The sequence below is a fragment of the Peromyscus leucopus genome, chromosome 8b (assembly GCF_004664715.2).
Source record: "Peromyscus leucopus breed LL Stock chromosome 8b, UCI_PerLeu_2.1, whole genome shotgun sequence".
Lineage (NCBI taxonomy): Eukaryota > Metazoa > Chordata > Mammalia > Rodentia > Cricetidae > Peromyscus > Peromyscus leucopus.
In genome coordinates, this window is record NC_051086.1 from 582,002 (window position 1) to 596,964 (window position 14,963).

General features: G+C 42.0%; 2 protein-coding genes across 11 annotated transcripts in view; one reads left to right on the forward strand and one right to left on the reverse strand.

Moving 5' to 3' along the window:
• The window catches only part of Ubn1 (ubinuclein 1), a 34,362-nt gene extending 25,468 nt beyond the window's left edge, over positions 1-8,894 (reverse strand). For 2 of the 6 annotated variants that reach the window (XM_028894791.2, XM_028894787.2), the window contains exons 1-2: positions 8,167-8,415; positions 3,925-4,212 (exon numbers count right to left, since the gene is read on the reverse strand). In XM_028894791.2, coding sequence (XP_028750624.1) covers positions 3,925-4,173 — 249 coding nt within the window. In that variant the 5' untranslated portion in view covers positions 4,174-4,212; positions 8,167-8,415. Of the gene's footprint in view, positions 1-3,924; positions 4,901-6,514; positions 6,605-8,166 lie in introns of those variants that run through there. The other 4 variants (XM_028894790.2, XM_028894792.2, XM_028894789.2 and 1 more) reach the window with 4 other exon arrangements.
• A 152-nt stretch (positions 8,895-9,046) lies between these two features.
• Positions 9,047-14,963, forward strand: part of Glyr1 (glyoxylate reductase 1 homolog) — a 39,894-nt gene continuing 33,977 nt past the window's right edge. For 3 of the 5 annotated variants that reach the window (XM_028894780.2, XM_037200753.1, XM_037200754.1), the window contains exons 1-3: positions 9,048-9,146; positions 10,147-10,183; positions 11,107-11,186. In XM_028894780.2, the coding sequence (XP_028750613.1) occupies positions 9,109-9,146; positions 10,147-10,183; positions 11,107-11,186 (155 nt within the window). In that variant the 5' untranslated portion in view covers positions 9,048-9,108. Of the gene's footprint in view, positions 9,147-10,146; positions 10,184-11,106; positions 11,187-14,963 lie in introns of all 5 variants that reach the window. The other 2 variants (XM_037200755.1, XM_037200756.1) reach the window with 1 other exon arrangement.

The following is a 14,963-nucleotide window of genomic DNA, read 5'->3' on the forward strand; positions in this document are numbered from 1 at the left end:
TCTTACCCTTGGAAACATACCTTCAAGGGTTCACTATCATAACCCTCTTGTCTGCCAACCTCAATAACCATTCCAAATATTTTCATCTATTCTTCTAAAGTTTATTTTTACTCCGTAGGTTTACTCATGCATTTATTTTTATCAAGTAAATTGTCCATAGCTAGACTTATGTTCTTGGGCAAGGAATTTTAATATTAATAGAGATTACACTAAATATGCTAAGACTTTAGAGTATAAATAAAATACTGAAAAATGGACGTTTGCTTCAAAACAAAAGTCTCTAGGCCAGGCATGGAGGTACATGCCTGTAATCTCAGCACCTGGGAAACAGAAGCAAAAGAACAGAGTTCTAGGCCAGCCCAGATTACGTAAGGCTCCATTTCCAACCTCAAAAAAAAAGAAAAAAGAAAAAAGAAAAAATTCCTGTATTCCACCTTCCTGTCTACTAAAACCCACACACCCATAAGATCAATTACATGATTTATAGCGTACATACACACATACATATACTAGAATACTGTGGTACGTACAAAATACAAACATTTAATGGTAATAAATGTCTGGGTTTTATTTTTAAATTTTTATCTTTATTTTATATGTACAAGTGCTTTGTCTGAATGTATATATGCATAGTATATGCATGCCTGTTGCCCAAAGAGGTCAGAAGAGAACATCAGATCCCCTGGAACTAGAGTTACAGATGGTTGTGAGCCACCATGTGGGTGCTGGAAATGGAACCCAGGTCCTGTATAAAAAAGCAGCCAGTGTAATCTTAACCACTGAGCCATCTCTCCAAACCTACCTGGGCTGTTTTTAAAAACAGATGCTTATTTGTATCTTCTAATATTTCTACAATGATCACATACAACTTAAATGACTAAAATAACTTTAGGAATCCCATTTTTGAGTACTAACCAATTCAACATGAACTCTTCAAAGCCAAGGAATATACCATTCAATTACTATTTCTAGACCAAAGGTTCACCTCTGTCCAGACAGCATCCTGGCCATTATTAAGCTTAGCCCTCTGGGGCTTAAACCTTACCTATTTTAACTTCTGCTACCTGTTCTCCTAGGATTTTCTTAAAATACCCATGAGACTGCAAATTCCCATGAAGCAGGGACAGTCTTTCCCACCATGCAGCAGCACTTCACATTGTAAAGAATAGGTGCTAACTGACCCAACACACAAATGTATCGAGTTATACTAGGGGTGGGAGTGGGTGCCCACCACTATACGCTTTACACTTCAAGATAGATCCTCTTAGGACTTGTAAAACTGACTCAGGAGTCGTAAAACTGAAGTCCAGGAGTATATCCTCTGTGTATATTCCATGCATTTTTCTACAATATTGAAAGTAATATGGAGCTTCTCTACCCCAGCTGCCAAAATAAAAACCAGAAAAAGAAGGTAAGTTAGAGCATCGGAATTTGAGCCCATAGATAAATATGTTAACCTACTCCTGCTAATGTCTCTTTCTCTTAAGGAAGAGGATACCATCCCTACACTGAAAAAGTAATAGTGAACATATTTTAAATTATTTTCTCATCCTGTTTACGGGTTCTTATACAATACAATGACTCTTGGTATAGATGCACTGACTTTATTCTGGCTAAGATATCAATCAAGACAACAAACATTGGGCTGGAGAGATAGCTCAGCAGCTAAGAGTGTTTGCAGACCACCTGGGGTCCCCTTTCCAGCACCCATATAACAGCTCACAACCCTCTGTAACTCCAGTTCCAAAGGACCCAACTCCCTCTTGTAGCTTCTACATGCAACACACAGGGTACAGACACACACAGACCGAACACTTATATACATAAAAGCAAATAATGGAGCTGGAGAAATGGCTCAGTGGTTGAGAGTGCTGGCTGCTCTTACAGAGGACCTGGGCTCAATTCCCAGCACCCACATGAAGGCTCACTATCATCTGTAACTCCAGTTCCAGGGGATCTCACACTTCCTTCTAGTTTCTGCGGGTAACAGGTACACATGCAGTATACATATATACATGTAAGAAAAACACTTATAACTTTAAAAATAATAAACATATTTTTGGTCAGGTGTGTTGGCATATCTCAGCACCTAGAAGGTGGAGGAAGAAGGTTCAGGAATTCAAAAGCATCTTGCTACATGGTAAGTTAAGAAGCCAGCCTGGGATACATGAGACCCTGCCTCAAACAAAACAAAACATAACCCTATACATTTTTACTTAAGAAAAGTGAGGAATGTTTCTAACTAGATCTAACTAGATGAGGAATGTTTCTAACTAATGCTTCCTCCAAACACCCCTAAAATGAGTCAGGTAAGTGAATACTTGGCACTGAGACACTATGCCTGAGACTTTAACATGATCTCACTCCACCCTCAGACACTGTGAACCAGGTGCTGGCCTCATCCCTGTTCTAGTAAAAACCACCAAAGACCCAAATGCCACAAGTGTGATCCTACTTACCTTTTCTTCCTAGCCTAACACAGTATACCATATACAGTAAATTTGTAAAATGCTCTTCATCTAGCTCCTACTCATGATACATGATTCTATACACATACAACACACAAAGATATGCAAAACTGGTCTTGATTGACAGCAGTTGCCTGTAAGGAAGGGTGATAGTGTTCTCTGAGGCAAGTAGAAGTAATTCTAGTATCCTGGTAAATGTTGTATTTTGTGAATCACGTACAGGTTACATGGCTGTGCTGAGTTTGTGAAAACCCACAAACTTTATCGTATGTATTTTTCATGTATGTGTGACTCAACTAAAAATTGTATTTATATTGTATTTATATTATATATTTGTATTTATATTTGGATATAGTGGTATAAGTATGTGATCCCAGGATTGAGAGTTTGCCACAGGAGAATCTTAAATTCAAAGTCATCTGGACTATATAGTAAAACTATGTGCTACTTGTTTTTGTCAGCTTGACACAGGCTAGAGTGATCTTAGAAGAGGGACTCAAAAGAGAAAATATGTCCATCAGATTGACCTGTACGCAGATCTATGGGGGATATTTTCTTGATTAATGATTGATGTGGGAATAGGCCACTCTGTGTGGTGACACCCCCGGGCAGGTGGCCCTAGACAACATAAGAAAAGTAACTAAGCAAGCAAAAGGAACAAGCCACTAAGCAGTATTCTTCCATAGCTCCTGCTTCTGTTCTTACCTTAACTTCCCTTCATGATAGACTGTAGTGTAAGCTGTAAATTGAAATAATCCTTTCCTCCTCCCCAAATTGTTTTTGGTCTCTATATTTGTCACAACAATAGAAAGCAATAAAAGACAATGTTCTGAAACTATATAAACACACATACACTTTTTAAAAGTGTTAATGAGCTGGTAATGGTGGCGCACGCCTTTAATGCCACCACTTGGGAGGCAGCGGCCAGCCTGGTTTACAGAGCAAGTTCCAGGACAGCCAAGGCTATACAGAGAAACCCTGTCTTGAAAAACCAATCAAATAAATAAATTAACATAAAAATGTGTTGCTTCTTTTATTTATATAACCAGCCATAACTCAAACTGGCCTTGGATGTGCCATATACTTTTCTCTAGCATAAGTCAGGAGACGGATTCTTTTTTTTTTCTTTTCTTTTTCTTTTTTTTTTTTGGTTTTTCGAGACAGGGTTTCTCTGTGTACTTTTGGTGCCTGTCCTAGATCTTGCTCTGTAGACCAGTCTGGCCTCAAACTCACAGAGATCAGCCTGGCTCTGCCTCTTAAGTGCTGGGATTAAAGGCATGTGCCACCACCGCCTGGCAGGAGACAGATTCTTAAAAAAATTCTCTTTTCTCACTCTAGATGAGTTGTGATCTTGGGAAAGCCCAGGACTTACTTCCCTGATATAAAAGGCCCATGTGAACATATCGGTATCTTCATGTTAGGTCTGTAGAGCAACTCTGGGTCTACTGGAATGTACCTTGTCTCCGGGATGAAAGCCTTTCACCTTCCCTCGGATGCTCTTCACCAGCTCTGGGTAGAAGAACTCTGGGCAGCGTTTGTGATCTGGTTCAAAGAGGGTGAGTGTAATCCGAACAGCGGCTGCAGCTGGCTCACAGTCTTGATGCTGTTCTGTTCCTCCAACCTCCTCTTTCCTGGACTTCTTCAAAAATGCAGGATTCAAAGAACCTGGGAGAGAGGTGAACTGGACCCTGTGGGGCTCCGACATGGCTACCAACAAGTCTTAGCAGGTGTCACTGCATGATTTCTGTTAACATTGAAAAGAAGGGCCAGGTCAAACCAAAATAACAAAGATAAACATTTTCAAAATAACAAAAATAGTTGTCAATTACACAGATTTAAAAAAATTTCCTTGTCAAGAAGAATCCATTGACAAATTATAACTGTCTTAACTCATTTAAGTATAGTTGTAAATATAAAATTTTTCCTATTTTAGAAATCATCCACCGTCACATAATTCAGGTCAAAAGCTTGTGTATTGATGCAGTCAAAACTGGGTGTTTTTTGGTTTTTGTTTTTTTGTTTTTTTGGCAAGTGCCCCTTTTCATTTCCTTTGTGCCTAGAAAGCCCTTTCCAAACAGACCATATAAAAGGAATCACCCAGTCAGTCTTCTATTAACTCTAACCTAAACTGAACTAACTATGCTCTAAGGTCTAAGAACAGGCTCTAACTTGTTTTTTCCCCAGTAACAATTACTGAAGATTCTTCCTTTCCCTGCTGATTTGTCGTAGACCAAAGCAGACCTCATATATAGTTACAGTCCATGCTAAAAGCCGTGTTACGTTTAATCAATTACGGGAGAGATTCTTTAACCAGTACTGCTCTGTCTTGAAAACTCTTACACTTTTAGTATACTAAATTAAAAGTTAATCTCTCTCTTTCTTTTTTTCAAATAATAACTGGGGGCTGGAGAGATGGTTCAGTGGTTAAGAGCACTCTGTTCTTCCAGTGGACCCAGGTTCAATTCCCAGCATCCACATAGCAGCTCACAACTATCTGTAACTCTAAGATCTGACACCTTCACACAGACATACATACAGGCAAAACACCAATACACATAAAATAAAAATAAATTATTTTTTTTTTAAAACTGGCTTCTAACCTATTTCAGATCAATTTTAGAATCCTTTTTGCAAGTCCCCTACAAAATGTGACTGTACTTTGCAGGATAAATTGTAAATATGAATTAATTCAGGATGATTTGTCTATCTACATATATATGTAGATGTACTGGGATATATTCAAAATTCATTCATTTCATTATCATCATAAAAAAGTGATATAACACCAGATAAGGTAGTAAAAATATAGAAATGAGTTAAAAACAAAATCATCTATCCAGGCTGCAAAGACATAAGCAGTAAAACAGATTGGCCTGTGCAAAATGTTTACCACATGCACTAGGATACTGGAAAAAAGAAACCTCAAAGGGCCTCAGGACATTGCTGAAAATTCACCTGGCTGTGAAAATAAACCTGAACTGAATGAAAGTTAAAGGCTTGCAGGCTCCCCACTGAGAGGAAACACAATCTTACTCTAAGAAATGGATCAGCAAGTTATTCAATTGGATGAAGGAAGTGGCAAAGCAACCAGATCCTAGGCTTTCTGCTTAGCCAAAATTTTTTTAAATGTATCCTCATATCAGTTCAGGCTTTCAGAGGGCACAACTCAAATCCACATTAGCTACAACAGTGTGTGCAAGCCTTAGCCAGCAGGGATACAAGACTAGAGGACAAAGTAAATCACCTATTAACTCTTACAAGTCAGATTTTGGTTAAGTTTTATGATGTTCACAACATACTATTTTGTTCTTGGGCTAGGCCATTAGAAACATTTAAGACGATCAGACTATATTAAAGGTCATGTTAAACTTATGCATTTAATTCCAAATGCTTAAGAAAGTATAATTAAATTCTAAAGTCCATAAAAGAACCTGAATTGCATTTATACAATTAAATTAATAAGCCAGGCGGTGGTGGCATACGCCTTTAGTCCCAGCAGAGCCAGGCAGATTTCGGTGAGTTCGAGGCCAGGCTGGTCTACAGAGCGAGATCCAGGACAGGCACCAAAACTACACAGAGAAATCCTGTCTCAAAAAAACAAAAGCAACAACAAAAAAAAATTGAGTTATGGTCTTGGAAAGAGCTTACTATAAAGTTTATAAGTTTACCTCTTTAGAAATATGAAGTAGCAGGGCAGGGTGGCACATGCCTTTAATCCCAGCACTTGGAAGGCAGAGGCAGGCGAATCTCTGTGAGTTTGAGGCTGGTCTACAGAGTTCCAGGGCAGCCAGGGCTACACAGAGAAACCCTGTCTCAACTCCCTCCCAAAAAAAAAGAGATAGAAAAGAAATATGAAGTATCTGAGCAAATTAAGAAAAAAAAACTACATGTCGTTTAAAACACTTAAGAGAATCTAATTAACCTGTTTTAAAAGAGTTAACTGTTTAAGGAAGTTTAATCTGTTTAAGCTAGTGCTGTCTCACACATTTGTCCAAGTTTTACTTTCACATGCAAGTATGCATGTGTGTGCATGTGTGAAAACTTACAGAGGTTGGTTCTTTCTCATGTGGGTTCCGGGACTGAATGTAGGTCTTCAGGCTTGGAGGCAGGCACCCTTATCTGCTGAGCCATAAATTCTTAAATTTGTAAACAAAACATAAATTTTTACAAGTCTTAAAAATAGCTACAAATGGGCTGGAGATGTAACTCAGTAGAGTGCTTTCCTAGCACACTGGAGGCCCTGGGTTCAATTCCCACAGTGAATTAAATTAGGAATGGTAATATACACCTGTAATCAGCATTGTGGAGGTGGAGGCAGGAAGACCAGGAGTTTAAAATTACTCTTGGCTATATAAGGAGCTGAAAGCCATCTTGGATTACATGAAACTCTGCTTCCGAATAAAACGACAAAAAGAAAAACAAAAAACAAAACACAAACCTAGAGATTAGAGTTTTTTTGTTTTTTCAAGACAGGGTTTCTCCATGTAGCCCTGGCTGTGAGACTAGTTTTTAAATACTCTGAATAAGTTGAATATTAGAATGCACACAGGAAGAAATAAAATATTTTTTAAAAAATTGTGCCTACGGAGGTGGTGGTATATGCCTTTAATCCCAGCAGAGGCAGGCAGATCTCTGAGTTCTAGGCCAGCCTGTTCTACAGAGCAAGTTCCAGGAGAGCCAGGGCTACACTGAAAAACCACACACACACACACACACACACACACACACACACACACACACACACAAAAAAAAAAAGATTATGCAAAAGCCACTGGATTTTTCTGTATCTCCAAGTATTCCCAGGGACCGTTTATGTTTTTGTTCTCATAAATACATTCTTTTTAATCACTTTACTTTTAGAACAGACTACTGATGAAACAAAGAAACGTGTATGCTAATTTTATCATTAACTTTTTCTTATTTAATGGCTTTTCTCTTTTTATTCCAAAATGCAGTTTTATTATCTACAGAAATGACAACTTTTCTTTCACATTTATTTTTGTTTCCTGTCTTATTTCATTAGGTAGAACTAGATAGTTTTCTTATTTCATTAGCTAGAATTAGACAATGTATCCTTTGCTCTATTCCTTACTTTAATGGGATTACCTCTAGGTCTAGTTGTAAAGATGCACATTTAAAGACGTCATTACAATATTCTTTAATTCCTCCAAAATTCTAACTTCTAAATTAAGAGCACTTGTTAAACTTTATTAAGTAATTTTTATGAAATATTAAATACACTTTAAATGGTCAGTTTGTGTTTAAATTAACACAGTGTAAATGGCAGTCCCTGCAAATAATCTGTGGTATTTCTAGGAAATTTAAGAAAAAAATAGGCTGGGGTCAATCCAAGGACCCACCAAGCTTCTCCACCCTACGCCGCCAGAGCAATTTACAACCAAAGCCTCTACGTGGGAACACTGCCTTGGGGAAATGGGCATGAACTTGACACCTTCCAAGCCGGCGCTGACTCAAAAAAAGCACAGCTGTAAGTTAAGTCCACCCTTAAGTTAAGTGCACGTACTCCCAGTCGTCTGTTCTGGGAGTGAGACTTTCTTACACAAAACAAAAGTCAAGCTGCAACCCCGTCTGCGGAAGTTAGGGCAGCCGCCCTGCCCCTCAGCAGCTAACAGTTCCCTCTACGCTGTCATCTGTCTTCCAGCTGTCACAACTTCTTGCAAAGTGTCACACTACTTACAAAGACTAACGCGGGAGGCTGGACTGGACCGCGGCACACACCGTTGTCCCCAGAGCCGACGCGGGCCGCAGACGTCCCCCCGTGGCGGTCCTCATGCCGGCCCGGGACCCCCGGGCTGCGGCGCGGCTCAGCGGCCCGCTCCCGAGCGCTGCATGCGGGCACGCGGAGGGCCCGCGCCGCGGCCCATGGCCGGGTCCCCAGCCCGGGGGAAGGGAGCCTCTCTACAAACCGCCGCTTTCCCTCGCCAGCCCGGGGGGCGGGGGGAGCCGAGATATGCCAAGTCCACGTCCAAGAAAACAAGTCAGGCGACGCCGAGAACGCTTGGCGCGGACGCCGCTCCGGAAACCGACCGTCGAGCAGGGCGCTCCTCAGCAGGCTGGAGCTCCCGCCCCGAGCGCGGGCTCGCGGGAAACCAGGGTCTCTCGGGCCCCCGGCTTGGATCGAGACGGGCTTCCAGGCCGCGCCAGGGTCAGTCGGAGCAGCACCCGAGCTCCAAGCCTCGTCCGCCCGGCACCGAAGGCTCAGGAACGGCCCGGGGCCCGCGCCCGACTAACGGCCGTAACGGAAGCGGCGAGAAAGACTTGAGATGAGTCCAGAGCCCCGGAAGCGAGGTGGGCAGCTCAGTCGGCTTCCTTTCGCGCTAGTCCGGCCGCGCCGCCTCCGCCGCGGCTGCTTTGGACCGTGGACGCTTCGTTGTCACGAGCCGGAGGGAGGAGGGGGCAGGAGCCTGGAGTCTCCGGGCTTCGACGCGCTGAGAGCGCGGCGCTTAAGTCACGTGTCTCCAAACCACCCAATGAGCGCCAGCGGCGCGGTGACGTCAGCGCATCCGCTTGGCGGATGACAGCAGGCCCCCGTCACGTGGTCAGGCCCACTCCAATGGGCGGTGCCGCGGCGACCTGAAGTTCCCGGCTGCCCGTGCGGCGGCGGTGGTTGGGTGGTAAGATGGCGGCTGTGAGTCTGCGGCTCGGCGACTTGGTGTGGTGAGTCCCGGTGGCTAGGGCTGAGGGAACGACGGCGCGAAGCTGTTTTTCCTGGTTGCAGGGTTGGCGGCTGTCCCAGAAGTAGCTTTATTGTTTGCTCCTGGCAGCCAAGAGCTGGGAAGACGAGGTGCCGCCGCGCTGCGAACGACGCTTGGGCGGAAGGGGCTGTCCGGTCCCCGGGGGACCGAGGCCGAGGGTGGCCGCGGCGGTCCGGGCTCTGAACCCTGAGGCCATCCCAGGGGAGGGCTCCGGCTCTGGAGCCCGGACGCTGGCTGCCAGTGCAGCGAGTTCCGTTGTCGCGCGGGTTCGCGAGTCCCGGGGTCTCTCCGGTGCTCTTCTCAAAGCAGGAGAGGCTACCTCGCGGGGGACAGAGCCGTCCAAACCCGCGTTCCGATGGGACAGACGTGGGCTCGAGGCTCCAAGTGGCGAAATCCGGTGCCGGGCGCTGCCCCGTGAAGAAATCGAGGAGAGGGGGACTTCTCCTTTACAAATGATGGCTAGGCGGTGACCAGTGCCTCTCGTTCTGTGCCTTGTGTCTCCGACAACAGCCAGAATCAAAACTGACCATTGTCTCCTTGAAGCTGCGTAGTTTCCCGACCTAGAGGAAGGTTTCCATGATCATTTGTCAAAGGAAGGCCGATCTTGTGGTGAATGAAACCAGACTTAGGGAAAGTATGTTTACAAAGAGAAAGAACTGTTTCCAACCCTGTCACTGGGAGGCCCCAGACTAATGACTCTTAATGGTTTTGTTACTCTGTATTCCTTCTCAGTGGAAGAATGCACAGACATCAGGCACATACATGTATAGTTCTGTATTCCATGTGTGAAGGTCCTGAGCCGAGCTGTGGAGCCCATTAAAGGCTCCAGTATGCCTGCTTTTGTTGTGGCCCTTGAAAATGCCAGCCTAGAGTTATAGGAGCATAAATTGCTTATTGAGTGGGCTGAAGGAGATGGACTGGCTTTTCCAGGGCAAGTTCTGACTCTGTATTATTTTCTCTAGGGGGAAACTGGGCCGGTATCCTCCCTGGCCGGGAAAGGTGAGTGTATTGCTGCTATTAAAGGAAGACTGAAGTTGAAGTTAAGGATGTGGGAGAATGCTGTTTCCCTCAGTCTCTAAATGAGTTCCTTCAGATAAAACTTATATATTTTACCTCTAGTTATCATTAGGTTTTGAAAGGTATATCAAAGTGTTTAATGCACAGTAATCACATCTTTCTTCAGTCAGAGATGGTTTGTGAAACTTGTTGTTTTTATCTTGGAAATCAACTGTAGTCAGAATGTATCATTACACTTAAATCTAAGAAAGAAGAAACAGATTCTCCAGGAAGAGGAAAGTCTAAATGTAGGGTAGTGAAAAGCCAAAGTATTTTTGTCCCAACTAAGTTTAAATCTTCTTCCCCTGTTACCATATGTGCTGCTCTAGTGCATATCTGCAGAAGTTGACATTCCAGATTTTTTGAGAGGTGATCCATCATAGCCTTCCAAACATTCTGGTTTTGTAGTCTTGCTAGGAATCCAGGAAATGTCTGTAGACTCTTTGCAGTATGGTGTTTCCTGTGCCTCAGTGGTCCTTTATTTCCACCATTTCCTGCCTTAACTCTTGTTGCACTGAAAGTATTTTGAAGAATATTTTCTGTTTCTTCATTGATCACATATCACATGGGGGTAGGGGTGATATTGCTGTTAGTTTTAACTGCTTGTTTACCAGGACCCATTACAGTAAAAGCTGTATCTACTAAACAATACACTACCTGTTAGCTATGGGGAATTTAAGGAATATTTGCACATTTCTTCACAATAGAAAAGTGCCAGATACGGGACAAATAGAAAGCCTTCGTTTCTTTTGGGACATAGTTGTTTTTAAAATCTGGGTTTTTTTTCCAGCCTAGCTAGAGCTATGACAAATACTTTTCTAGTAGACTGCTGTGTTCTCATACCTTTTTTCTCTTTTATCCTTCAGATTGTTAATCCACCCAAGGACTTGAAGAAACCACGTGGAAAGAAATGCTTCTTTGTGAAGTTTTTTGGAACAGAAGATCAGTGAGTAGTATTCCCTGAGGGATTGTATTGCCTGTGGTTGTTCCCCTGAGTCTGAGCTGCTTTGGACTATTCTAAGGCTCCTCACTTCAGGTTCACTGCAGTGTGTGAAAAAATGGCACCTTATTCTGGCTTCTGCCTAAACAAAGGGGGCTGTTCTTTCTAATCTGGCAAAAATTATTCTGCGGCCAATAGTAATGTCCCTCAGACAAGAACCAGAGTTCATAGCTTTCTACATATTATAGTCACGTTGAAGTAGTTTCTTATGTCTTTACTTAATCAATAGTTCCTGTTTGTTTCTTTCTCTCATCAATTTTTTAAAAATTTTGTGGCCTTGTGGATGGAACCTAGAGTCTTTCCCATGCTAGACAAGCCATTGACCACTGAACTACATGCCCAGCTGATTTTCTTTTAATGACCATGTAGTGTGTTCTGTTTCTGAGGTACAGTGAAAGCTAAGATGTTATTTGATAAAAAGTATTTGTTTAATCCTGTTCCCATTTGTAAGATAAAGTAACTTACTATGTCATTGTAATTATAAAGCTTTATTTCCTAGTATGTGCTGAACTGGAAGGATCTAGAACCATTGCTTTGAGGGTCTTTGACATTACAGAAAGCAGTTTAAAAAGTTACACAGAGGGAAGAGTGTGTATTAACTTGAATTTGTAATGATTTGTTCTCCTCAGTACAAGATGATTGCCTAATTCTGGCTAGGTAACCTGATTTCTTTAAGCATTTGCTTTTGTATTTATAACAGTTAAAAGAAAAATGTTACTAAGTTTAAAAAATGTGATTTTTTTTCCTGCTAAAAACACTAATGGCTAAAATATTAGTTCCTTAAAAGCAACATTTAGTATTATATATGAAAGTACCTTACAGATTGCTTCACACATTCAGGAGTTTATGTGTCAGAGTGCTCTAGCAGGTTTCAGTTTACATAGTATGTTGACCTTCACGATGCAGATATACCCTGCCCCCATTTTCTTTTCACCAGCCAACTTACCGGCTTTGTGGTGGCAGTGTTTTCAAGGAAGATTACTCTAAGTTGTAAGAGCAGAGCCTGTGGAAGCAGCAATGTTGTTCAGTGCCATGCATTGAGATTGGACTATAGCTCAGTGGTATAGCACTTGCCATTACCACCACTATCCCACCTGCCTCAGAAAGGAAGGAAAGTGTTATTGCCATTGACTACTTAAAGAAGATTATCCTGATAAGAAAAACAGGTGTTGGTTATATTGCATACAAGTCTACATTCCATAGTGCTAGATGCTGAAGGAATTCCTAGGACGGTGAATGTTGTGGAGCTCAGTAAGGAAACGAAATTGAATAGTGCAGCTGGGATAGTGTGCAGAGTAACCAGGGTAACTAGGACACTATGATGAAAGAGGGCGAAGTCAGTGGAGAACAGCAAGGTCTTGAAAAACTGATGGAAGACAAGATGGGAATCCAATTGCAAAGCATGAATAGAGTTTGGATGATCAGTAATGAAAAGGCAGTGTACATCCTATTGAGCTATGGGAAAGGAGAAGCTTCTTGCCTGGGGTAACTGATGCTAGGGAATCACAGGCAGTAGTACTAGCCACACTTTAAGGGTGGCTAAATGAAAAATTAAACATATCTAAAAGAAATGTGGGAAGTCATTCAGATTATTTGAGGTCTGAAAGCCATTCTTTGGTAATTTTTTTTTTCTAATGCTAAAATCCTAGAAGGATATAGTGGTTTCTCTGTGTAAATAAAACACTAGAACTAAGTAAAACATAGGAAATCAAAGTTGCATAAACTTGAGTACCCAGTGAGAAAGGGTATATGCTAAATGCATATATAATAACCCAGTGCTGGTAGTGATGGTGTGATTTCTAAACAAAAGCTCTCTCGAGTAGGTACATAGCAAGTAGATACAAGGGAACCAATGCCTTTAAATGACTTGAAGCCTCTTAGCTCCTTTGCTGGAGTTCCACATTAAAAAAATTTTTTAGAAGGGCTCAGGGTAAAGCTAGTAGTATAGTATATGTTTAGCATTCATGAAGCCCTGGGTTCAGTACTCAGTATTTCCCAAAAGATAAAACCCACTGTAGGACTCAAGTGCTTGTTTATTTGTTTGGCGATCAGTAGATAAGTGATAAGGGCTTGCAGCACTGCTGTTAAGGACAGCTTCCTCTGTGCTCAGCTCTGTTAAGGCTGGTTTATTTAGGGTCTGTGTACTATCTCTGGAGGTGAATCTCCAGATTAGGTAGTTGCAGCAGAGTACTTGGGGAAATAGCTTTGAATGTGTTGTCTGCCTAACATGAATCAGATAACTGGTTCTACCTGCTCTCTGATCTAAGCAAGCCATTTCACCTTTCTAAGCCATCCTCATATGGGAATGCTTTGTGAGGAAAAGCAGCATTACTTCTAACATGAAAAGATACATTTTCCCACCTTTGTACTGTGGCTGTCCAGGAAAACTGTGTGCAGTTTAGTTATGTTTCCCAGAAGACCAGATAGAGCTAGTCAAGATCCAGAGAAGGGACGTGTCAGAAGAATAGGGCTCTTTACTATGGGAAAGCAAAGCCTGGAAAAAAAAAGCATGGTCAGGAGTTAGGAACCAGCTTGTGGCCTTCAGGAGTTCTGCAAGGGACACCTCAAATGGAATGTTGTGTGATTGTTCAAGAACAGCACGATGATTCCTATGTGAAGTTAGTCACTTTGGAGCTGGTATAGACAAATGATAGCTAAATTTTTTAGAGACAAAAGCTAGTTTCTAAAGGACAAATATGTCTGTGGCTGGGGTGGAACCTTTAATGCTGACATTAGGGATGAGGGTAAGTGTGATCCTGGCTCATCCTATGTTGCTGATTTCATTGGTGACTGGACCCTGGCCCAGTGAATGAGGCACACCCCATGCTATTACATTCCTGAGAAACATAGGATTCAGTCAGATATACTCAGTTTCAAAGTTGACACATGAACTAATAGCAAGGACCTTTATTGCAGAGTATATACATAGCCTCTTGAGTAAGATTATTGATATCTTATGATGGTCCTGGAGAGGTGGCTCAGCAATTAGCAGCACTTACTGCTTGCTCTTGCAGAGGACTGGATTTGGTTCCCAGCACCCACATCAGGTACCCTCTGACTTCCAAGGGTATATATGTGTGTACACACATATATATATGTATGTGTGTGTATATATATACACATGGTGCACATTAACTCACATGGCACACACACATACACATAAATAAAAAACAAAAATTTTAAGTGTATGTATATAAGATATATATAATATGACCCTAAAGTTTTAGACATCGGGCTTTTCCTTTCCTTTCTTACCAAATCATCGAACAAATTATATTGGCATCCCACAGTTAGGAAAAGAAGACCAAACCTACCTCATTAGGCCTCCATGTTGAGGACAGGACTTAGTGACGTGGATTCAGCTCTCCAAGACACAACTTTCCCCATTTACTTTAAAATCTAGAGGGAAAAATAACTTCAGCATAGCTTTATTAACTATACCATATGACCACAGTTAAACATCAAGAATCAGAGTATGAGAATCCACCTTGGACAAGTCTGTCCTTGATTGCTACTCATCTAAGAAGAGATGAGGCACAGAGTTTAAAAATTGATCCAGCGATGGAGAGATGACTCCACAGTTTAGAGCACTTGCTGCTCTCCTAGAAGATGCTAGTTGGTTCCCAGCACCTGTGGTACGTAGCTTACAATTACCTATAACTCTACTTCCAAAGGATCTGCCACCTTCTGCTCTTTACTGACATCTCCACACACTTGTGCATG